At 38.0% G+C, this 25,437-nt stretch overlaps 1 protein-coding gene across 3 annotated transcripts in view; it reads right to left on the bottom strand.

Moving 5' to 3' along the window:
- OTOG (otogelin) overlaps positions 1-25,437 on the bottom strand; it is a 95,027-nt gene that overhangs the window by 23,277 nt on the left and 46,313 nt on the right. For all 3 annotated transcript variants that reach the window (XM_039553235.1, XM_039553236.1, XM_039553237.1), the window contains exons 25-37: positions 24,041-24,179; positions 23,653-23,787; positions 22,428-22,574; positions 21,681-21,800; positions 20,717-20,833; positions 19,695-19,851; positions 18,650-18,676; positions 15,744-15,911; positions 13,436-13,714; positions 6,098-6,215; positions 5,349-5,428; positions 1,230-4,948; positions 430-598 (exon numbers count right to left, since the gene is read on the bottom strand). In XM_039553235.1, the coding sequence (XP_039409169.1) occupies positions 430-598; positions 1,230-4,948; positions 5,349-5,428; positions 6,098-6,215; positions 13,436-13,714; positions 15,744-15,911; positions 18,650-18,676; positions 19,695-19,851; positions 20,717-20,833; positions 21,681-21,800; positions 22,428-22,574; positions 23,653-23,787; positions 24,041-24,179 (5,375 nt within the window). The remainder of the gene's footprint in view (positions 1-429; positions 599-1,229; positions 4,949-5,348; positions 5,429-6,097; positions 6,216-13,435; positions 13,715-15,743; positions 15,912-18,649; positions 18,677-19,694; positions 19,852-20,716; positions 20,834-21,680; positions 21,801-22,427; positions 22,575-23,652; positions 23,788-24,040; positions 24,180-25,437) is intronic.

Below are 25,437 nucleotides of genomic sequence, written 5' to 3' on the forward strand. Positions count from 1 at the left end.
AGGTTTGGATTCTTTCTACCCAATTCTAGGTAATTGATGGGAGTGATGACAGTACAGAGCCCCCAAACTCTTAACAGAAGTAGTTCACATTGTAGGGAATCTTTTCATCCTGAGGAAGTTATAAAACAAACCAAAAAATCTGTATTGATTAGGTCTTCCCTGATTAGAGAGATGACAAGATGTATCTAAGTCAGACCTGAACACATCTACTGCAGATACCTAACGTTGAGTACATTAAAGGAGCATTTCATTTTATTTCCCTGGATGTCAAACTAAAATTATAAATTTCCTTAGACATTGAGTAACCCATACAATGTGCATCTTCCATTTCTATGCCATGGTATAGAAGTGTAAATTCTTACCCGTCTTACACACGCATTAAATTGTTACCTGAAGGCATTTCAAAAGTATTGCATAATTAAAACTTACATGCACATTCCCACTTTGGGCAGCATTTGTCACCATTTGTTTGAGTAGCAAATCCTAAAACTCCACAGCTGGGCTGAGTAGCATTGTATGGGCAGTTCTGTGACTTATTAACCTGGATCAGTTGTCCATCCAAACAAATGTGTTTTATGCACTCACTCTCTGTGATTGGCTAAGGCAGATTCAGTAAAAGACAGAGGTTACCATTCTTACCAAGCTAGTATAACAGTATTGTAGAGTTTTTGTTAAAAAAGGGGTTCACATTCTTTAGGTACAGAATACTTATTGATCCCCATGACACCGATGGAAGCGACAAGTGGAGAACAACTTTGAAAACCTGACCATTCTGAGGATAGATTAACACTGTTGTCCTGTTGTAAAGATGAGAACAGCACTACTGAATTTTTAACTTCACAATTTAGAAAGTTGAGAAGGGAAAAATATGGAAGGAAACAAGAAGGAATGATAAAAGACATGTCTGGAAAGATGTACTTTAAGAAGGGCTGCCACTGGACAGTATGAAACACGATATTTTGCCAAAAACCCCCATTCTTCTAACAGTCATACCCAGAAAACTGAGGCGTGAAACCCAGTGTAGTAAAATATTTGGAAAAAAATGTTATGCATAATGAAGTTATGGAAGGTTTCAAATATAATGGGTAACAGTCAGGGTCCCTTGTTTGTTAACAGATCTTTAGGATTTAAAGTATCAAGGCACAGCTCACAATTTTACTTTCTATCTGTGTGTAAAAGTAACTAAGGCATATTCCAAAGCAGGCAGGAAATTATTTATATCTACTCACTGAACAAGTTTGAAGAGTGGCTGTTTCTCGAGGCAACATAAAAGGTGATGCTGCGGCTCCTGACATGGCCTCAGCTGTTGCCAGTCCATCAGAAAATGTTGTAGTCAAGCCATGAAGTGGTTTGGTAGATAAAGAAGTAAACAAGGAAACTGATGGAGCTGCTGTGTCATTTGGATGATCAGATATCATTAGCAGTGAAGTCACAGAAGGTGTCTGCATCTCAGATGTTATTTCAAGTTTTGAAGTTTGAGTAGTACTCTCTGATGACGGAGCTACAGAAGAAAACTGTTTTGATTCAGCAGATGAATGTACAGTGGAGAGAACTGAAGTTGTGTTTGTGAAATACGGCGGGTAAAACGTCTGAGGTGTAACTCGCTGAGTAAGGACAGACTGGAATCCTGTTGTTAATTCTGACTCTTCAGACTTTGCTGTGTGGAGGGGCAAGGCTCCTTTTGCTTCTGAAGTAACAGAAAGAGAGGTGGTGATGGGCTCTGTGACTGCTGCTGCTTTGTCTGAAGCTGCTGATGCAATACTGAGGTTTTGCCCAGCACTGCCTGTTGTTGGAGAGGCTGAAGCTGCAGCTGATGAACGGGCCTCAGTAGACAAGGCTGTACTTGGTGGGATGATGGAACTGTAGGTGGTGGCTGAAGGTGTGACCTGCTTAGGCAACACTGCAGTTTTCTCTGTACCACTTTTCCTTGTTGATGTGGATCCCAATGCAACGGGAATTTCTGTTGTTTGTGGTAGCAAAACCATTGAAGAGGTTGACTTGGAACCTGGCAAAGGCGATGCTTCAAGTGTTTCAGTAAATGAGGCATGACGTGTGAATTGTAGATCTGTACCTGCCTTTTGTGTGGAAAATGAAGGAAAAGGTTCTATTTTAATTGTTGTTAGAGAGGAAGCAGCAAGCACTTCTGGTGAGAAAGGGGGAATTTTGGTGCCAAAAACCAAGTCAGCTGTTGTTCTAGCTGGGACTGTAGCGTGCAAAACAGAAGTTCTTGACACAAGTGGCTGCGTGACTGAATCAGTTAAACGCAAATATTTTTGAGTTGGTAAGATAACTTTTGTAGGACCTACTGAGGTAGGTAACATACTTGAACGAGTGCCTTCAGATAGTGAGGTCATTAAGGGATATAATGAGGTCAGTTCTACTGTAGCTTCAGTTGTGCTAAAGACAGGTTGTGGCTGACCAGTGGATTTTGTTAGAGGTTCTGCAGGATACTGGTGAACTTGGCTTGTCAATGAAGATTCAGAGGTCTGACGACCAAGTTCTGTAGTCTCCTGAGTAGAAGGCGGTGGTATAACCGTGGTCCTTGTGCTCCGTACTGAAAGTTTATCTCCTGAAGATGTCTGCAAGTACAAGGGGCTTGCTGAAGATGGAGGCAGGGATGGCTGAGCTGCAGCTGCTGGAAATTTCACCGCTTCTGTTATACTTTGGACTGTAGGTTTCAATGCTGTAGAAAGAATTTTAGTTTGTACTGAATATTTTGGTGTGGTTGTTACTTCTGGTAGCAGTTGTGTTACAGAAGGTGAGGAAACTAATTTATCTCCTAGATATTGAGAGGTGGAGAAAGTGTAAGAAGACTTTGTTACTGGAAGTGCGACAGAAGGGGACAGAGAGGATTCTTCTCTCCCTGTCATTAGTTTTTTGGTTGTTATGAGCTGACTGCTAAATTCAGAGGATGGGGAGAACATAGCATCAGTGATAGTCACTAGTGATTTTTTGTCTAATACTGTTGTTATTGAACTTGATTGTTCTAGTATAGTAGATAAGATAGAGAAAGTTGGGACTGGTGAAGTCTTTTCAGTTGTTAACATAGATTTTGGTAGAGTTGTTCTTGGATATAAAGAGGTTATTTCATGGGATGTATGCATGGGACTGAGAGTTGTCAGAGATTCTTCTTTTCCATCCGAGGGCAGTGAAGGAAGAGAAATGTTTAAAGAGATTAGAGAAGTTGATGGTGAAAAAGTCAAAGCAGATGGTTTTCCAGCAGAGATGGGAGTAACACTTTCTACTTGTGACTTATCAGGCTGTGTTGTGAACAATGTGGTTTCAGTTCCACTAAGGAGAGCAAGTGGAGATCCAGTGATGGATGTTTTTTGAGATGATTCTCTTTTTGTAGCTGCAAAAGGAGCTATGGTGGTTTCCTTGGTTTCCATTGCTGATGTGGTGACACTACCTGAATATGCTGGAGTGCTTGTCTTCACTGTACTTGAAACCAGAGCTGACTTGTATTCAGTAGATATTTTTCCAGAAAACAAAGTTGACTTTGCTGCTAATTCAAGCGGGGATGTTACCTTAACAGACAAAGGTGTCACACTGATAGTCTCAGCCATGACAGGATATTTAGCATAAAATGTAGTCAGGAACTCTGTTGTGTTTAGAACTGTTTTTAAGGGATACCCTGTAGTTGAAACAGTTTTAAATGTTTTTTTGAATTCACCTGAAGCTGGAGAAGCAGGAGTAGGAGCAGACACTGCAGGTCTCTTTGTAGAAAGAATGAAGGATTTTTCAGTACTGGAACTAGGATGTGGTGAATAGGGAGGGAAATAGGAACTTGATGTGTGCTCCACATGAGGTGTTATTTTTGGGATTTCCTTTTTATGAGTTGTAAATGATAAAGTTGTTTCTGATGATGTCTCTTGAGTTTGTAGAGTTGTCATCTTCGGACCTAGAGTTGTAGTGAAAGGAACCTCTGGAACACCAGCCAGGTGTTGAACCATTCCAAGAGGAGGTTCTGTAGATGCCTTTCCTAATGAAATAGGTGGCGTGGATGTTGGTGAAAACGTAGTTTTCACACTCTGCTTGGTTAAAACAGCTGCTGCTTCTGTTGTTGCTGAAGACACTGGCTTTAACAAAGATGAAGTAGTGAGTATAGGAGAAAATGATGTCACTGTAACATTAGCTACCATGGTAAAAGATTGTTCTACACTTATTTTTGTCCCTTCTGAAGTTCCTGTTAAGTTTACTGGTGGTGTGTATGAAGGCATGTCCAGAGGTGGAGATGTGGAAAACTGTGGCAGATATGCAGTAGTTTTTTCTGTTATTGATTCAAATGAACTGGGTGTAAATGTTGTAAGTCCTTCTGGTTTTACTTGTGCTTCTTCCGTGGGAAGTGTTCTTGTGGCCATTTCTGATAATTCCACTATTTTAGTTTTGACTGGCATTTCTGTTGTTCTATGTATAAGTGGTGCCCCAGTAAAAACAGAAGTAGCAATTGGCTTGCTTTCTGATTCTGTGCTTGTGGTCCCTGCATGTGCAGCAGCTGCTGTCTGAGGTTCTGTAGCCCTCAGTAGTTTAGTGGAGCCAGTACTGACCAGTTGTATCCTTGTGGAAGTTTCTGAAGTGACAGTAGATGGAAACAAAGGAGAAACGTCAACAGAAGCAGACAAGCTTACATTAGATTTTGTTGTCCCAGTCATTGCTGTAGTGCTTCTCCGAGATGTCATTTCTGTTGACTGTGAAGAAATATTTGGTGATAAAGTTATGGCTGGAAGTGTTTTACTGGATGTAACAGCTGAAAATTCCAGTTTCCCTGTACTTGCAGTGGGTTGCAATTTTGTAGCAAGTGTTGTTTCCATGTCCTTTGCTTCAGGTACAGGAAATGAAGTGACCTCTTCACTGATCACTGCCAAACCTGTGCTTGGTGTTAAATGTGGAACTGCTGGTGTTTGAATGCTGAGAAGCAGAGGTGGGCTGTCATCTGCAGGTTCAATGCCTGAAATCAGACACAAGAGAAGAGCCTGAAATTTATGAATAATTATAGTGATGGAGCCAGCAGAGTTCTAGCTTAACTCATATAACTGATTTTTCAATTGCCTTTAAACTTCTAAAACTCACAGACAATTTAAAAAATAAATTCATTAAGTCATTTCCTTGACATCTAATGTTACTGAAATGTTATATGAAGAAAGAACATCTTTCTTAGTTTAAAATTTGTCTCATATTTTTGAGGGATGAAATTTAACTAAAATGTATGTTTAGTGAGCTCAAGTTTCACATAACTAAGGTCATGGTTACACCAATGTAGGCACTGATATTTGAAATTATGAATAAAGAACTAATACATTAATAAGCCAAGTCCAATATATGATATATATATAACTTTTCAGACATACAGTCTTCCAAATACACGCATCTTTGAGTGATTTCATCCAGCAACATGTTGAGAGGACAGACAGGGATGCATCCTTCCACTCTAAAAGAAAAACAATTAGTATTAACTAGTTGAATAGTACCTTTTGCAACAAGCATTCAATTTTAGGAAAACAGAATCTATATATAAAGTATGTTTAAGCAGTCTGGTTCACCTCAGCGTACTCCTTCAAAATGCCATTGCCATGACTTCCATTCCCACTCAGATCTAAGGTAAAGCATGAACTCTGTGACACTCAGCTTTTGAAATGAACAGTCACATGTTCAAGAGTGAATACTGTTGCTGAAGAAATACCCAGTAGTTTTACATGTCAAAATCTGAATGTCAGTTTTACCAGACTTAGCACAAATTCCACTTCAAAGAAAAGGCAAGGCCAGATATGGCTGTCACAATGACATAATGGAAAAGCAGGGGCACAACTGTTTGAAACAAACTTATAATAACCTCTCTTTATTAATACTCTACAATACCCTCCAAAATGAAAGTTACAAATACAGCAGTCCTTCCAGAACCTGACAGTACACTAAAGGCTGACATTTGTTTTACGTGGCTGCGGCAGCAGGTTTTATTCCACTTCTTTTCTCTTTCACTTGCCTCCTTACACAACGCACTCCTGCTATATTAAGTGTACATTTGGGCCCTCGCATTCCTATTATCCTGCTTAAGTGTCTTGCCTAAATAACACACTTTTCCATAAAAATAGACACTTACTTTGGTACCATCTGACAGTTTTTTCCCAAAGGGTCCCTGCATGTCCTGAAACAAGGGCTTGTGCAGGCATCATAACGCCATTCACACGTAGAACGGGACAGAAATTTGAATTTAACATCTGAAAAACAGCAAAGATCTGTTATTCTCATATGTTTCTAGAAATGCACACAGATGCATATCACTAAGAGGCATACCTTACATTCACTGTGGCACCTACACAGTGTTTATTGAAAGACTTCCAAGTCACATAATGGAAACACAAATTCAAATACACTCTAGCCCTCCCCCGTCTCCATGCAGAACGGTTTCCTACACAATGCTGGATTAGCCCAGCAGCTCTTTCAACACCTGCAAGATTTACATGATATATCTGGATTTCAGTCCCTGCACTATGATAGCCCACCCCAGCTCCTTCTAGTAGCAGTCAGGGCAAGGCAGTGACACTTCCTGCAGAAGACAACCATCATCATATATGTGTCCCCTCTAAATTAGTAGACCCGAGCTCAGAGCAATGTTGTTCACAGCCTACAAAGAGTAACTGCTCTTAAACAATGTTTACATTAAAAACCAGGAAGAAAATGCTAACTACTTAGAGTTTCCATTTTTGGTCTTTTGAAGTCTCTTTTTCTTTTAAGTTTTCCTGATCTTTGCTTGACTGAGATACAAAGAGTAGCCCTTTTCCATCTTCTTGAAGACAGTCAAGTTTTCCAAGAAGATACTGAGAAAATTTTCTTCCTGCAATTTAGGGAATCTGCACTTACAAGTAATTATCTCCCCGTTATTACTAACCATCAATGTCTTATTTTAAAATACAAATAATTCTCTTAAAAATGTAATTCAAACTCAGACAAAAGGGTGTGTATGTTGCCATCTAGTGTTACCCCTTTAACATCTCATTTTATCCAGGGATGTAACTTGTCACTGCTTTTAAAAGCACAATTCTTACAATGGTATAAAAAGGCATTTATTATGTTCTCATAAGAAGTTATGTACACATCACTGAATTATTCTGTGATGCCTTACAGTGAAACCAGTTTAAGTTACACGAATCTAATGGAGGAAGGGAATTTTTTCCATACATTTTGCAGACTGATGTATGGTGCTTTGTATGCATGGACTGGTTGAGTGGTAAGGTTTAAGGAAAAAAGAAAATATATAGCAGAAATATATAGCAGAAATAGAAGGTTTAAAGACAAAAGAAGATATATGGCAGAAACACAAAACATATCAGAAACCTGTTGGCACAGGCAATCACCGACAGTAGCAGTAACCAGCAATAACAGTAAATCCAAGTTGAATCTAGGAAATCTCATTCATTAGTCTACCCTAGATTAAGTATGGAGGAAAATCCATAACTTTTAACTCTGGCCACAGAACTCACCATTAACCACAGAGTAAGTTTCAAACACAATCAAAGTGCAAGCCTGCAGAAGGCAGACTGTAACCTGACGAAGAATGATAGTTTCTCAATTTAGCAGAACAGCGACCGTGAACTAACACTTCCAAGTACTGGGATTAACATACCATCTCCCATTCCCCAAACCAACCTAGACTTTCATGAAATGATAGCCACATTTTCCTCAAGCTTTCCTGCAGACTAAGCTCACAGAGTTTGGTGGTGTTGCATGCCTTGGTAGGATTTAGGGTGAATCTCCACATAAACACACAGCATTTGTTGAGTGTAACACATAAACGCTGTTTTCAGTCAAGAATGAAGTTATGCTTGTTTGCAAATTTTGTCTCTACCTCTACAAAAAGAACAATGGACAACAGAAGAATTTGTGAACCTGGTCATAAAAAATTGCTTTCAAAGAGCTGTAGAACCAATGGACATTTAATTTTCCAGTCAAGGGATTTTAGAGAATTGAGTATGCCAGGCAGAGCTGTATCAGTGTCTGTAGTGTGCAAATTACATTAAAGAGTCCACCAAATCACCACAGCAAGAGTTGAGTATTAGTATGAATTGCTTTCCTTTTTCCCAGAAAGTTCTCAGGATGTCTCTGAAAACACATAAGGTATAATGATATCTGTGCTTTGTTATGAATTATGGGAAAATTCTTCGGAGTATTAGGAAAACACCAGTTCAGCCATTCATCATATTTAAAGTTTTCACTATTTCACCTAGCGTCTGGAATGCTCAAGCATCCCAAGGATCAAGCCACTGTAAAATGAAACAAAACAAAAACCAGCACAAAAATGTCTGCTCTGCATTGGTGCAGCCTCACTTCAAGCCCAGCATGCAGTTTTGGTCACCACAATATAAAAAAGGACATTCAGCTGTTAGAGTGTGCCCAAAGGAGAGCACTGAAGATGGTGAAGGGCCTTGAGGGGAAGCCGCGTGAGGAGTGGCTGAGGTCACTTGGTCTGTTCAGCCACCTCCACCACATGCTTCCCATTTTTTTAATACTTAATTCCCCCTCCAGCAACCAGTAACACGAGCTTACTGTGCAACAGCAGAGTTCACTCACAACAAAACAATGATACACAGTTTACAGACAATGAATCAAGCTTCTCGTATCAGGCATGTGTTCCTCAAAAGGATTTGTCATGGCATTTGGAGATAACCATGTGTCTCCTTGTGAAGTCTACCAGCATTTGTCTTCTGTTTGGTGACACAGCAAATCCTTTCCACAATGGTGACTTATGTCCTGGGTGACAGTGGCTCCAGCTGACGTGCCAGCTGAGCCCACGGTTCTCTTACCCAACATGAGCTGAGCACATCAACGCGCTGGACGTACAGAGGAAAGCCCTTGTAGGGGCACAGGCATGCACACTGCCAGAGTCAAAACATTAAAAGACATTCCCCAACTCCACTGCTTTCTCACTTTCTTGGACATCAGAGAAGCATTCTCTTCCCCATAACTTACTATTTTCTTGTTCATGGCTTTCAAAAATAATACTGGGATAACAACAGTCATTAACCTTAATGAAGGTTTTTGATATTTTATCACTTACATGGGGTTCTGCTGAGTCACAACCACCTTTCTTAGTAACTTGGCCACTTCTTTTGTGAGCTGACAATTCCTACTGTTCACAAGTCCACCCCACATTAATTATCTATCCTGCCTTTTACCTCACGAGGACAAAATCTGCCATTGTTAGAATCTCTGTACTATGAATAATTCCAAGTTATGCTCAAAAAATGGCTATTTACTTAAAAATAAATTCTAAAATTTGAAATGTTCCTGTGTTAATAAAAGGTTGTATTTAAAATAAATGTTTAAAAAAATAATGGAAAATTCAAGTATTTGGATTTTTATTCTTACCTGAGACTTTTTTTCTTTTTGCTACTTTAACCCAAAATTCAAAAATATCTAGTAGGCACAGAAATTGCTTTAGAGTTAGTTCTATTTATAATGGAGGCGAAACTCTGCTTGGTAACTTAGATTGCCTGTCTCCTCAGTTACAAGTTTAGGAATATGAAATCCTATCTACCCAGTTAACACACACAAACTAGTAACAAACTCTGCTCATGACTTCTAAGTTTCTGCAATGAGAAATGTAAGCAAACATCACTGGAAAAATTAAACTTTGTGCCCAGCCAAAACATCCCTGAAAGCAAAGTGTAATTACCTACCTCTCATCTACTTACAGTTCAGTTTACTATTACAATGTTAACGCAACTCTTTAATCTCCTCCTATTTATTCAGCCAAAAATGGTAGGCCAAATGTTTGTGTTTGTAGTACAAAAAGGAAAGATGTTATTGTACAGTAACCTCAGTCTGATTCCAGGAGCTACCAAGCAGATGTGTTCAGTGACACACATAGGATTTGCAGGTACAACAGCAGTTGCTCAGCATTTTCCAGCCCCAGGGCCCATGTCATGATCTTTTGGGCCAACAAAGCACATGAGCTCAAATTAAGCTCAACAACAACTCATTATGAGTGAACCAGGACCCTCTAGAAAATTAGTTCTACTGATGGAAATGGGTAAGAGCAAATTGAAGTTAAAATAGTTAGTAGTATCACGTGTAAAACTGGCTTAAGGTAAAAAGATGGTTTTGTAAAAAAAAAAAAAAAAAAAAAAAAACCAAAAGAAAAATTCATTAAAATGTATTCAATTTTCAGTTTTGTAACATGTTTCTCAAAGTGATTCAGTTAATTAAGATTAACTGGATCAAAGATTAAAAGGAACCAAAAGTGCTCTGTATAAAACAAACATTGAAAAATGCCTCTGTGCAGTGTGCCTACACTTAGTGCATCTTGAGATTTTAATTTTAGCTGAAAATTCTCTCTAAAACAGGCCTTATATTTACAGCAAGCTAGCTATTAAAGCACATAACTAGCATTATTAAAAACTTTGCTGCTGAATTTATATAGGGCAAGTCACATTTTTATTATATACATAAAAATAACTCATCGTGGTCTTAAACACCTGATAATCATATGAAAAATAAAAGGTAACTAGCTGAGCACATTTTTTTTAAAAAGGGCAAGAGAACAGCAGCTATATCCATAAAATGGTCATAAACTCCCTACATACACTGATTTTCCAGCAATCTCAAATGGGAACTGATAGCTCTTACATGCCACCTTTGTGCTTGCCCATCCGGTAAGACTAAGGATATTCTTTCTTTTGACTGAATGCATACCAATTTATTTCCCAGTAAAAAAATTCCTGAATAGAATGCAAAACTATTTTCTTGAGAATAAGTACATGCTACATATCAAAAGTCAGTTCTCTAGTCAATTTCCTCAAATGTTTTTGGTAACAGGACAGCAGAAAAACTGAAGTATAATGAAAATAACCCAATTTTAAAGCCAAAGTGACCTCTCATGGCAAATACTTCGCAGCCTCGGTGTATCCCAACGTGACAATATTTATTGCCATGAAACTGGAAAAAGTGACTCATCAGCTGACTTTAAACAGACATGTATCTACTGCTGTGGTGATCAGGTCACTTAAAATTCTTCCTTTCGAATGTGCGTCACAGAGCATGAAGAAGTCTCATGAGGAACTTTCTGGCCAAGGGGATTTACTGGGCCTATTATTCTGCTCCTGATATTTATCCTCTGATTCCGTAGGAATAGCTGTTCCCGGTTCAAGAGTTTCTGATCTAATATGCAAAGCATTTACAATAGTCAGCAGGAAACTCAATATGCTTTTGCCTGCGCACTCTGGAGCTGGTGTAACTTTTCCATTAACTTAAACAAATGCTGCTGTATTTTTAGACCATGTAATTACCCTACATCAGCAGGCTGGCCCTTGTGAAAGTACACTGGAGAAAGATTGGAGCCCTATGCTCCTCTGCTTATAAAACTCTGAAACCCAAGCCCTCGGATGTGGTGATTAATGAAATACCTCTTGATCATTTGATCTGATCCCACTTGCTGGGGTAAATTGTTTTAGTTTTCCATTGGCATAGATAGGATTTTTTGATATAATGACTGGAGGGCAAAGACTTCACACTTGAAAAGACATACCATTCTGTGTTAATGGATGACCACTGAGAATTGGAACATGTTTTAACCTTCTTCATTCCTCCCTCAAAGATAAAAGACGAAGGAGATATTTTTGTTAGGTCCAAAAAAAGTCCCTTGCTTGAAATGCTGTACGAACATCCTGGTAAGAGCATTAGCCCTCTAATTCTGCCGTTCAAAAACCTCAACAGCTCTGTGATTACAAGCGTTTGTCAAGAGGCAGCAGGCATTTGGCAATGACAAAATCTGTCATTTTTCTGAAGTTGAAGTGTGCCAGTCAACAGCTGCATTAGGCTGTCAGCATAATGTACTGTAAAACATCAGTAAATTCACAATGACACCATTAACACTTTAATTCAATGTTTTGATAACAAGAAGCTCCACGAGGCATACAGTTGGCCTCTTCTGTCATAGAAATCAGAGGCTGCTTCAGGTCTGCCTGTGCCACAATTCAACATGGTCACTGTAAAACATGGCCAGGCCATGCTTCTTTTGATACAATATTTCATTTTCTTTCTTTGCTTGCAAAACACACTTCAGTTTCCGAGAATGAACTACTGATTTTAAAACATGGTATTGCCAGGAACACTTATTAAAACACTTCTGCTACCCAAATAAACAAATTACTAAGGCATTTAAAACTACAGTACAATAAAAAAGTTTTAGCACTGATTTTTAAGTTTTATACACTACGTTTGGTTTCAACAAGTAATTGTCACTGAATTTCACAAATGAATATGTGGGACGTATCTAATTAACTTGACTTGTTAAGGCAAGTAAAAACTAAAGCAAAGGGTAGTTACATGAATAATCTGCTTTGCTTTATTTTATAGGCCAATATAACCTCTTGCATGTTTTTCCTGACCTTAAGGCCATCTTCATTTCAGTGCATGGTTCCACTTGATTAAGAATACGTAAAAACTGTTATTCTTATTATTTCTTTTCCTTACTAATATAAAAAAAAAAAAAAACAAAACCAGAAAGAGCTTGACTGACATGATTTTGTGTGTTTTTGTTATCAGTTCTTGTAGGAGCAACATTTGCAGCCAGGAAAGGAAAAGGGTCCTATGAAGGGATCCTCAGAGTGAGTATCTTCTTCATTTCTGATCCTAATGTCTCAGTGGAATGGAACTATTATGGGAATGGGAATCTGTCAAGTAGATGGAAACACCCTCACAGCAGTCTGTTTTCTATTCAAGAACTGTAGCTGTTCAAGAAACGTCAGGGAAATGGACATCTCAAACCCCAAAAAGAGGTGAATACCTCCAACTGGATGATGACTGAAACACTAGGGGTTAACATACCAACAGAGCATCTCTGAGTGGCTAGTGGATAAAAGTCAAGGTGTTTTTCAAGAGAAAATGAGAATTGAAATTGGCCTGTGTAACCTACAGGCCATGTCCTTAGCACTGGATGGCATTACTCCTGAGGAGGCCACAAGGTTAGCAATGAGAACTCACTGTAGAGAAATCTCTCTTGGCAGCAGGCAAAGGAGAGAAAACGTTGTCCACAGACCTTAACTTTAAGAGATCCCTTCAGTTATTTTCTATTCCCTTTGTGCATCCATTATTTATGAGCATGAATGTTCTGCTCCTAAAGAATTTTCTTACCACCTCCACAGCAAGTATTGCCCAGAAACTATACACTAGGATATGTATTTCCAAACCCCTTAGGCAAATAAAACAAAACTGCGTGTTAAGCTATTTAATGGCTTTTCACAAGAAAACAGAATCTCATCTTCAGTGCAATGCTCAGGGAAAACTATTTTGAGCCTGGATGTCCCAGAGTACTCACATCTCCCAGTAATGTAGGGGAGAGGTAAGCAATCTCATCATCTCTGAAATTAACACCACCATTTAGCCTGGATTTGTACAGGAAGAAAACTGCTGTTCATAAAATTCAAGTATAATTACCTACCTACAAGTTTAAAAAGGGTGGACAGTCTGAACTCCTCTGAATGATGGTACTTCAAAAGCTCAACTGAAGAGGCTGAAATGTGGATGAAGTATCCTGGTTTTGCAAACGACTCAAAGGAACTGTATCCTGAAAGCCACGTATTCTTGTGAATGACAAATGTAGATCTGTTGTGAAAATCTTCCGATTTTTTCCATTTAGAAAGAACAAGAGTATTATTGGAAACCAGCTGAAGAAAATAATTTGGTCTCTCGGCTGTTTCAAATGAAATCAAGTTGGAATCTGAACAAAGAAAACAGAAGAAAGCCCACAGAGCTCATTTACTTGCTGATATATGCATAATAAACTAGGTTCATTCTGACGTACCACTACTGATACTAGTAGCATGAGGAGTGAAAACTGACTTTGGCCTCACCAGTGAAAACAGCCTGAATCTTGTAAGAAAACACACTATGTATGGATTGCAGAGTGCTAGACTGTGATGATTATTTAGTTTTCTAAATACTCTACAGATTCCAACAGGAATACAAAGAGATTAAGACATTTGCCCACACCAGGATAAAGGAATATAGTCCTGCAGTCAAGCAGAACTTAATTTACTGTCTTTACTAAGCCACTTATTTAATGAAAACTTTAATTCCATCTAACTAGCTTTAAAAGTAACATTTGCAATCAGGAATTGATAGCTTAAAAGCTCAACCTTTCATTAAAAATAAATTTAAAAATTGTATTTTGCATTCAGCTCTCTAGCTCTCCCTCTAAGAACGTTACAGCAAAGTCTTTTTTCTGGCTAATGTTCCCTCATGATACCCTACCCTGCAGTACTTCTGATTTCAAGCAGCCTCTGTACAGCCAATTGCAGGGCATCAGATCTTGAGCCTGTTACAGGCATCTGTTGCTCACAGAATTACTTCATCCTCTTTTGCTGTAAACTCTGCTATTCTCTTGAAAACAGCCATTAATCTACTGTAAAATCAAGTAACCCCCCAGGACCGGGTAGCATTTCTTTAAAAAAAAAAAAAATGCGCAGAAAACAAATGATCTCTATTAAAAGGATATATTATCACATTCTGGTGTAACACTTCTGGAAGACCACCTTGTTTTCTGAGGTTTTTCAGTTAATCTGAAAAACCCAGCAGTACCAGTGAATGCCTTTTTATGAATTGTCTGTTGCAAGTAGCTCTTTGATAAGTAACAAAGGACAGTCAGTGTGACTTTTAACACCTGCTCTACAGCCAGTCAGTGCATTAATGCCCCAAACTCTCCATTATCCAGGAATTGCCTGAAACTGATAAGACATGCATTTTGCTGAGGTTCCAGAGAAGCAAGAATGTCGAGTTCCTCATGACCAAATGATGAAATGCCATTTACTCAAACTGGACCATAAGGTGCAAATTCTGTTTGCCAGGTGAAATTCTGAGGAAGAGATTTTTATAGGGGAATAGAACAGTAGGACTTACCTTCCCTTTCCAAACATACATTGAACGCAATGTACAAGTGCCTCAAAACTATGACTAATAAAAGAAATCTGTCCCTAGCTATTCTGTTACAGGAGCTCTTGTGTCAGTTCTACAGACAGCAGTATTAGTAATCAAATGCTTATCATTTTTTTAAGTGACCCATATCCCTCCTTTGATTACACCTTCTGGCTGTCCAAAGAGCTGATCACGGGGCTGTGGTCGGTAAAACTACTGATACCCAAGTGCTCTGTGGGCATTAAAGTTGTGTATGCAGACAACTTCAGCATTTAATTAATGTCACAAATGCTGGATATATACTCTTGTAGGCCATCTGCTCACGTCTGAAGGTACGCAACACATCCTTCATCTGCTGAAGAAGCCACGTGTTCCTTCAGGGGAAACTTAAATTGGTACCCAAAGGAGACAAATTTGAAGCCCCCACCCTTACAGAGCTCAATTAGTGCCAAAGGGCATCTCTGTGCACGTGGGCAGACAATCAGTGATGATGGCAGAGCCAGGGAAAGTAAGGAACACTTTTGTTGCAGTATTTCTCTCCCATTCTTCCCCAGAAGATATGTAAAGAGAGAAACACACATGGAGCACTGGGCTGCAATACCAGTTTGGTGCTTCCAAAGGCTGGGGGGTGGGAAGGCAGTTGCTTTTCAACTGTTTACAAAGCTACAATCTAACTAAAACCCACCAAAGGAAATTTTGGCAGACTTTAAAATGCATATTCAGCTGACAGATAGATAAAAGATATTTTTTCATCCAGGTCTATTCTTAAAAACAAGGGCAGAGTTTGCTCTTATTTAAGATGCTAGGTTATTGTTGCTAGGTTATTGTGACTTTACCATGTGCTTTGGGTTTATAAAGTCCTGAAGTCAGCATAAAGCTCACTACTTGTCCAGGAACAATATCATCTTCTTTCACTGGGAAAACAACACCATCCACCAATTTCGCTGCTATTACAAATTTTCCATCCAAATAGCTGACCAGTTTATATGGGCCTTTTCCCAGAGCTGTGGAGAAAAAATCAATTATTTTTCAAGTCAAGTGTCACAAATGCTTGAGCTCTAAACATTAGGGCACAGCACATAAAGAACACATCTCACCACTCTGAAAATAGATCTAGGTGCCATGCACTAAACTCAAATGAAAACCAAAACAATCTTTTTCAGAAAATACCTGTTCTGGAAACTGTCAAGAATACCTGCACTCAACTTTCAAGATTGATGATGAGCTTCTTCTTTTCCCCCCCTCTCATCTGCTTTGGTTTCATAATCACGTCATTGAAATGGTTATTTGATTCAGAAGTAAACAGTGTGTCTGTAAGATCACCCCACGATCCTTCTAAACTATTTATTTGTATGGCTGAACTGATTGTACACTTCTTACTACTCTTTAAAACCTATTTTATTAATGTCCAAAGCATGAGGCATTTTGCAGGGAATAAATTTTGTTGTCAACAAGCATCAAAACACTTCTGGAACAGTGAAGATACAAATGTAACCACTGTGAAGTAAGACAGGAAGAAATTAGCATCATAAGCAAAGAACGGTCATGTTTTACCTATAAGTAAGAAAAGCCAAAAACATGCAAAGTTATTTCACAAACCTAAAAAGCCATACCTTCTCATTTAGATCAAACTTCACTGGAGAAAAATATTTTAGAGATTATTTTTAAGGGTTTGAAACCATTTTTGTTAAGTTCTCTGTTAAAATCAGGTATTTAATGCCACATCTGAGCAGTTCACCTCATTACCATTTTACCCACAAGCCAGGACATGGCAAGCATACATCTGAGATAACTTCCCAACTGATAGCTGCCATTAATAGCACTGACCCTTAAAAATCTGTTCCAGCTGGTTGAAAGTCTGGACTGAAATTTGCAGCCTGCCTTCACATTCTGGTTCTCCAAAATCTAAAAATTTATTAAGAGTTTTGAAATCCTAAGGATGCTGTATTACAACTAGAGCTTTAGAGCCTATTAGCATGAAAAGGTAGCCAATTAGCACACATGTCCATGCCCACCTAAACATGCACAATGATACCTCTTTACCTTCAGTGCGGGGAGTTGAAAAAACACTTTTAAATTACTACTTAAAACATACAGTGTTCTGGAAATATCCTAATATGTTTAAGTCTCCCATCTCAGGCCCATCCAACAGTTGAGAGACCACAGACACCAGCTGAGGATTTCCCTTGACCGAAGACAAAAGGCTTCTGCTCCTAGTGGGACTGGAAGTATTTCACTCTGGATTCATCACAAAGTTACATAAAGAAAGCCTCTTTCTGGTCTAAGACAATTTCTTAACCTTCCTGTCTCCAAAACAAACTAATTCTGGGTCATCCTTCTGTAAGTTATGTAGACAAGAAAATCTTCAGCATGGAGATGATTTTTCCCCCCACTGGAAGCTTTGAAATATCATGTGTTGAATACTGATGAGCTGGATTAGCAAACAATACAAAAATACAAAGTAAGAAGTATACAATAACCACGTTTATTGCAAAGCTGGTCACATGCACAAATCTCCACTATTTCCACGAATTTCTGTCAGTGAGAGTTCAGTAACAAGGATAATAACACACTTTAAAAGTATGTGTTACCGTCTAGCTTTGCTTTCACCACAGAAGTTAGAAGCACTGCACTTTCAGTCTGTTGTAACTGCACTAAGATTGTCTAATATCAGGCTGTATTTCTTTCATGAAACAAACCAAAAAGAAAACTTAATAACTTCAATCACCTCTTATATTCAACTATCCTTTATTTAAGTTAATTTAAAGTCTTAAACAGCGATTTAGATAAAATTCCCATGCATTAGTGATTTGACCCCACTCAATCTTTTCAGGAGTCAGTGTATGAGAAAAGGCAAATTTCTTGGGCTTGGCGCAGTGCACAAGTCTCTCCCAATTTGAACTTGGTCCCTTTCAGAAACCTTTCCAGGAGTGAGCTGCTACAACATCCAACAGAAGACCAAAATACTCCACACACCATGTGGATAGACAGGCTTCTACACGAGCTTGATAAAAAGGGTTATAGCATAAATAGCAGGAGCCCTGACCCTTCCTCACACCAGGCTGGCTTGTGTGCCACATCTAACTGTTCAGACGCTCACAGGGGAATTTGGAAATAATCTGGATATGGATTCCAAGGTTAACACAGCACTACAGCACCCAGTGCAGGTTCAAGGTATGCTCTAGCACCTTGTGCAAGGTTTGCACCCCTCGCTGACAGCCACTGTAACACAGCAGCAATGCTGCCTGCTCAGGAACTTGAGGCTAGGTCAGACAGACCTAAAAGGAGTGTTATTCCCGATCTGGGGACAAAAAGTTGTCATAGCTTAACAGCTACCTCCCTCTGGAGGCTGCACATGAGCCTGTGAGTGATTTAACATGGCCACTGGGGTCTGCTCAGCTTTGAACTGCACTGCAAGTTCTTAAGCAAGAAGTGCCACTAGCACTTTTCGGGTGATATTCTATCAATTACTTAATGATTTAATTGTTTAATCATCATCCATCACTGCAAAGAAAATTTGTCAGATACGTGTCCTTGGGAAAGGTCCAGGAATAAAAATATTATTAAATTAAAAGTCTTTGAAAAAGCAAAATAAAGCAGAAAAACAATCTTGGCTGGGTAAACAACATCTCATTCATAAACATTTTCACTAACACAATTATTTTTATACAAAGATTCTAAGACTTAAATAAAACAACCCCCAAGATTCTACTGACATTTTGTCACTTCCTTTAGGACTTACCTTTGTTGAAATATTCACAATCATAAGCTAAAATAAGAAAAAGAAAAAAAATGCATTTACAGGCATTCTACAGATAAACAGGTTTTCTATTCCCCCTTATGATTAAGATGTGAGCCAAATGCTTGGCCAAATCAGCTCATACACGAACATCTATTAAAAAAATATTGCCAAATATTTACTGTACTTTAGATAAAATACTAATTTAAACTACACAGATTTACAGAAAGCATTGCTTCCCAGCAGGAAATAACTAAGCTTATATATCTACAGTTGTCTTTTTGTGACCTCTAGTGGTTATGACTGAGCTTCACATTAAAACACACCTTTTCTATCGCAAGTTAAAGAGTAACTCCCTCGCCCTGTGGCCAGTTTGCTGTGTGACCCTGAGCAAGCTGCACAGTCTCTGTGCAACTGCAAAGTTAAAACAATGCTTGCTCCCTTCCATTCTTTGCATCTCCCCCTCTTTTATCACATCTTTGGGGAAATGACAGCCTCCTGTTAGGCATTTCCACTAGGTGTTACAAAAAAGGGCCTCAGATTTTTTCAATAAATTCTAAGAATTGTTGGAGCGGGATATTAAGGTAATGACTATGCCCTGCTTAAAAACCTACTTGGTTTTTTTTTTTCAGAAGACCTTTATACTTCACACTTGCTCTGGGGGCTCTAATAAGGCACCCATGTTTCCTAGACCTTATTAAGGAGTAAAGTCCTCCTGAAGATGAAGATCACTTGAGCTGTTAACTTTGCACCTTTAGTTTGAGGGATGCATACTGTACCCTCATATAGACTTCCCATGATTTTTCCTTTCACGTCATAGGACAAGGGATTAAAAGTAGAAAAGCGCCCACTCATGAACACAGAAAAAGCACATAATCCATCCAGACCAGAATGAAATTGGAGTGAGAGGCACCAACTCATCTTCCTATCAGTGAGGCTTAGATTCAGCTCATGGCCCCAGGTAACCTGGTGTGAGTGATTTTTCAGGTCTGGCTCTCATGAACACTGGCAGTGGCAGCCCTTGGCAATGCTGGTTAAACAAACTTACGACACACTCTGGGAGACCTCCAGTCTACAGCAACTCCATGCTGGCAGCACTGATGGGCATATGCTGACACACTTGTGCAGAAACACTCACAGTCACCACCTTGGTTACAACCACAAGTATCTGTCAAGCAGTTGGAGTAAAACCAGGTGACATCAATCTGGAAATGAAATATCACTTATCAAAAATACTCCTGTAGAAACTGCCAACCAACACCTCGACACAAAGGCTCTTTCAAAAGGCAATTTATCAAACTTTGAAGTATTAAAGATTTCACTTTCAATGCCTCCTGAAAGATGAGAAAAAATGTTCATTGGAACGCACCATAAAATCTTGTCCAGCACTTAGCAACACAATGAAATCAATGATCCATTAAGAACAGGCACATTAAGATATTGATAGCAGCTTCTGTTTTGTAGTTTTGTAATATTTAAGCCCTAATAAACAGCAAAAAACCTTATGAAATAAAAGACTAAAGTGATCACAAACCAGTAAAACTCAGAAATTTTAAGAAAGTCACACACACATAAATTTTAAGTAATCAAAGTAGATGGAAAACTCTTTTCATTTGTGAACTGCTTCATTTTCATGCGAGCAGTTCATATTCTCTTCATATTAGACAATTTCACACAAGAATTTGTCATTTTCCCTTACAGTATTTTCAAGTTTGTCCGAAGTGACAAAATTTCAAAGAAAACTGTCAATGCTAATTTGCTTATTGAAATGTTACACATTTTACAGGGATTTACATTTGAGTAAATTTTCTAGGAATGAGTTCTTCCCATCTGACACTATTTAATACATTTATTTATATATGCATGAAAAATGAGTGCCATAAAACACTCATGATGAAAAGCAAGCAAGTGGTTATGCTTACACAAATAATGCTTGTGATTAAAAAGAAAATATCCCAAATTGGGTGTATTTTTTATGCATGAATTACAAAGTGCTTCATGATGAAGAGTGGCATTTCTCTCTAGTGATATGTTTATTTTCACTTGTTTCTAAACAGGACCACAACTCACCACTGGATGGCAAGCTTCAAATGCTTCACTTAGCAGTATCCCACATTCCTTCTTGGCAAATGGCTCTCTAAGGGGGTTCAAACTGCATGGATTTCGAATGTCAGAGCTGTCAACACACTAAACCAGAACACAAAATGAAGGTGAGAAACTTTCTTCATAACCCCTTTGTGTTTGAAATTGCAAAGAGTATTTTTGTGCTTTTAATTTTTTTAGGGAGATGTAAAATGTGAAAAAAGTGTATCATTTATGAAACTAAAGCAGGACTAAGATATAGAATTAAAACATGATGCTAATGAAAAAGAAAGGAAAATAACAATTTGAAGAAATATTTCACTGGTCTGAAAGCAGCACAAAAACACACATGTACAGGTAGGTCTGTTCAGAGGTGCCACACAGTTCCAACCTACAGTCCTTACACCTGAACAGTCTCACCCAAATAACAAAGATCACTCACACAACGTGCATCAGGAGTGTCAGAAATCAGATCTTTTTACTCTAACTACTATGAAGGTACATTTCTATGAACACCACTAGAAACATTACAGTAAAAAAAGTTCAATTTCTAACTTTACAGCATATGGAAATATTTTTTTTTCTTTCTATTGCTATGATTGCACAGTTAAATGTTTCCCAGCTATGAAAGATCAGCTAATCTGACAACACAAGTGAACCCACAATTCTTCCATTATGCACAAGAAATACTACTTTACTGTTCAAACGTCTTCAAAAACATTCAGACTATTTTACAGCAGTTTTCTCTACTCTGTAGCACTCCGCAGGAACAGAAGGTGCTTTTCCTTAACAGATTATGAACCACTTTAAGAACCACTGATATTGTCATTGCTGCTGACTGGTACTTCCAGGAATGAATTTCTGATTTCATTCGAGAATAATTTTATGATGTAACAGCAAAAAATCTACTAGCAAAATATACTAGCAAGCATATTCTTCTTTTGCCATGTACCTCTACAGCTGTCCAGCTGTTTCCAAACTCTTGTGAGTTTGTTAATTCAAAGTTGTCTGGAGTCCTGAGTTCATTTACTGTCTTCAAATCAAAATTTCCACATAATCCAGTCAATTGTCCCTGAGAAAAAAATTATATATATATATACACACAGTCAAATATATATATACAGATATATAAAAATGTATTTTCACAAGACAAAATACTATCAGCCATGACCATTTTCAAAACTTGCATCTTCAGCTGTTTAATTATAAATTTGTTATTTTTTGATCTTTTCTTTTTTTCAGCCAAATTTCAGTCAAAACAGTTTAGCTTTTTGTAGTAATAAAGCTATGGAGAGTATTTTATTTTGGCAATGCCAGCATTAGCCCCTTTCAACTATGTATCCCCAAGCCTTTGAGAAAGGAGCTGATCTTTTGTTCAGAGAAGGGAGCTGTTAGCCAATTACAGGCCTTTTTTTTATGCCTCAGCAAAATAACACCTGCTTCAGTCACATAAGGAGTACATAATGAAGGAGACCTTTGGCCCAAAGATATTTGTCTCTGTTGTTACAGAAGTTATACAGTAAAGAGTAATTAAAAAAAGATAAATGAGACTATTTTAATTAACAAGGTAGCTGAACGCTTTTTAATTGATTTCTGACACGGTCTGTTCTCTGAATAATTATGTCTTATTTAACATAAATACCTCTTTTTACATAAATACCTCAAAGAAATGGCAATAAGAGTGTTGACTTTCACCTACCTGCCATTGATGACCCATCTGGACATGAACTGTTGTTCTCTGATCCCAAAGAATGGTGATATGCTCATCAGGAAAATGAACAACAGTGAAAAATCCAGCTTTCCATAACTGCATTTTTTGTAGGCCATCGATGTAACTAGATAAGCTCTGTTCAAAATAAAACAAGGGAGCTTATAATGGAAGTAAGATCATCAAAAAATGTTCACTTGACAGGAAATTAAACACCTAAATAAAATTAACAATGTAGTTCTCAGACTTGAGTCCAAAAACAAACAGAAGGCCACAGAGGGAGAAAGGCTTAAGCAAAAGGGGGCTGGATTTTGAATGTGAACTGTACTGTATTTTTTATGTTTTTCCAATTTGAAAAGTTTATTTTATATCAAACTTACAGGATGGGTAATGGAGGGAAGATTAGACTGTTAATGATTCATCTGGGAGGTAGATGAGGTTCCTCATTATGATTTTCACTTAGTTATAAGTAATTCTGTCTCAGTCACATGACTTTTTTGAGTATGGATAGGTAAAAAATATGCATGAAGCAGCCTCTGGAAATAAGGAATTGTCTAAATATGTCCCTAGATTACAATCTTATTTACATAAAGCATTTTTCTCTCAGTCCACTAGCAATCAGATGGCAACTTAGCTGTAGCGTGGACTAAGATGTCTGGTTTAACTACTCAATACCTCAAACTTCCTTTCTATAGTCACTCTCTAAACTGTAAATAGTAGTACTTATACTAAAATTACTAATATGTTAAAATATTAAATGTTTACAGAATAGAGTTTGCAGTTTGGCCAAAACAAAAATGAAATTCAAGGCTGTAGAAGCTATACCACGGGCTGTAATTTGTTGGGGTTTTTTAACTGTATAGAAATATTCCTCCTATACATTCCAGACCTGGATAAGCTCTTAGTACAAGTGGAATTAACACCAAAACTCCCACTGACTTCAGAACACCTGTATTTCTCCTCAGATTTTAAACAGGAATTAAGTCTAAACAAAGAGCTACAATTATCTCATCTAACATTTTTGTTAAATATAGGTAAGATTTTGTTTAAGGTTTCCATTGAACAATCCAGATGTGATCAGCATTCACAGTAAAGATATTTACATCTCTGCTACTGAAGTGGCACAATAAGTTTTTGGTTATGAAAAGAAGAAACACCCAGAGAAGTACATCTGCTGCTTTTTGATCAGCAGTAAAAACTGCTTACTGAAACTTACTGGATTTCCAGTTTCATCATCAAATACTAAAAAAGATTTTCCAACATTAATGAAAATGTTTTTTCTGCAAATGATTCCAGTACTAAAGCAGTCAATATTCTCTATAATGACAGACAGACTGGTTGAAGAAATACCCTGAAGGAAAAAAAAAAAAGAAATGTCCATTTTTAAATATGCTAATATAAATAAGCATATTGTTACATAGTTTTGTTAGCAGAAACCTCGGTGTATGTTTATGTCATGCAGGATTCAAAGTCTAAACAACACCAAAAAAGTAAAAACAGCATGCAGGACTCAGTAAAATGTGCAGATAGGAAATAAGTACAATGGTAGAGTTTAACAGGCAGTTTTAAACCCAGTTTTAGAGAGGCTTTATGAAAAATCTCACCTTAACTAGGTAAACCTTACAAGTTCCAACAAAGTCAAAGGTGAGTCCATCGAAGGTCCTGTAGTGCCGGTCCCCATATGCCGTGCACATGGATGGGCAAGGCTGGAAGGTGCACTGAAAGGATCCATGCTGGCAAATGCTGAAAAATGTATGACCAATAATGGTAATATCAGCTGCAAGCCCAGACAAATGATTACAGCTATTGCACTGAGAAGCAAAAAAACAAAAGCCGTGCAGCTGTGAGGAGTGTGGACAGAAGTGTTTTGAAATGCTGGCTACAAGCAACAGACATTCCCTGGGGAAAAAAGTGTACACATTGAACTCATACAGTCTATGTTTCTTCTCCATTAGAATGTAAAGGCTCCAGAGTGTATAAAAACCACAATAGGACACAAAAATCCAGAAAAACCCAACAACACAAAACCCTCCAAACCAACACAATTTATTCTCTAGTGGCACACCAACAACATGTTACAAGGAAAGAGCCTTCTTTTTCAGCTTTTCACCTAACATTTGTTTCTACACAAGCTGAATGAGAGTCAACAAGTAGCATGCCCTGTTACTAGAATCTTTATCCATTCTCTGCTTGAATGAGAATTTCAGAGCTAGATAAAGCAAACATTTCAGTAGCATCATGTTGGTGCTGAAGTTACTTAAAGGAACCATGCTGTCGGACTTAACTCTTTTTCCAGGTATCATCTGGATATTCCTACATATCATTGCCCTCAAACCCTAGCCTGATAGTTTAGGAGCTTCCAGAACAGTTCAAGTTCTCTCTATGGCCACCTTAAACATAAAAGGGCTTTCACCACACATGTACTAAGTGACTGTTTAGACCTTGCTGAATTCCCTTTGCAGCATAAGAGGTTTTGCAAGCATTGGATATTATGCCTCCTTCTGAATCACCCTCTTGCAATCTAAAGAACGTTTTCAGAAATGACGAAAGTTTTAAAAATAATGGATAGAATTTAATTTCCTGCATCCACAAGCAATTATTCAAATGTTATTTCTATGTTCCCAAATGACCCAGACACGTAAAATTCCCTTGATAAAGACAAGAAAGCTGGTGCCGTGGCATAGCTTTAGAACAGGTATCTTTATAAATGTAGGTTAAACGAAATAGAGCATGAGATAGAATTTTGGTACATGCCTAAGTTGACTTTTAAAAAGAAATTATTTTTAATTTCCTCGTTAAATGAATGCTGCACATTTTACAATTAAAGTCTTAATCTGACTTAGAAATACTAGTAAATCTCTAACATTTGACATCTCACGTACTAAAGCAGCAAGCAGTATGAAGTTTTTTCTCAGTATATAATTTTTTGTCAGTGTAACATTTCCTTTGTATTTCTATCACAGTGTTAGTACACCACTGTTTTCAAAAGGGCAGCAAATAT

Source organism: Corvus cornix, chromosome 5 (genome assembly GCF_000738735.6).
Source record: "Corvus cornix cornix isolate S_Up_H32 chromosome 5, ASM73873v5, whole genome shotgun sequence".
Lineage (NCBI taxonomy): Eukaryota > Metazoa > Chordata > Aves > Passeriformes > Corvidae > Corvus > Corvus cornix.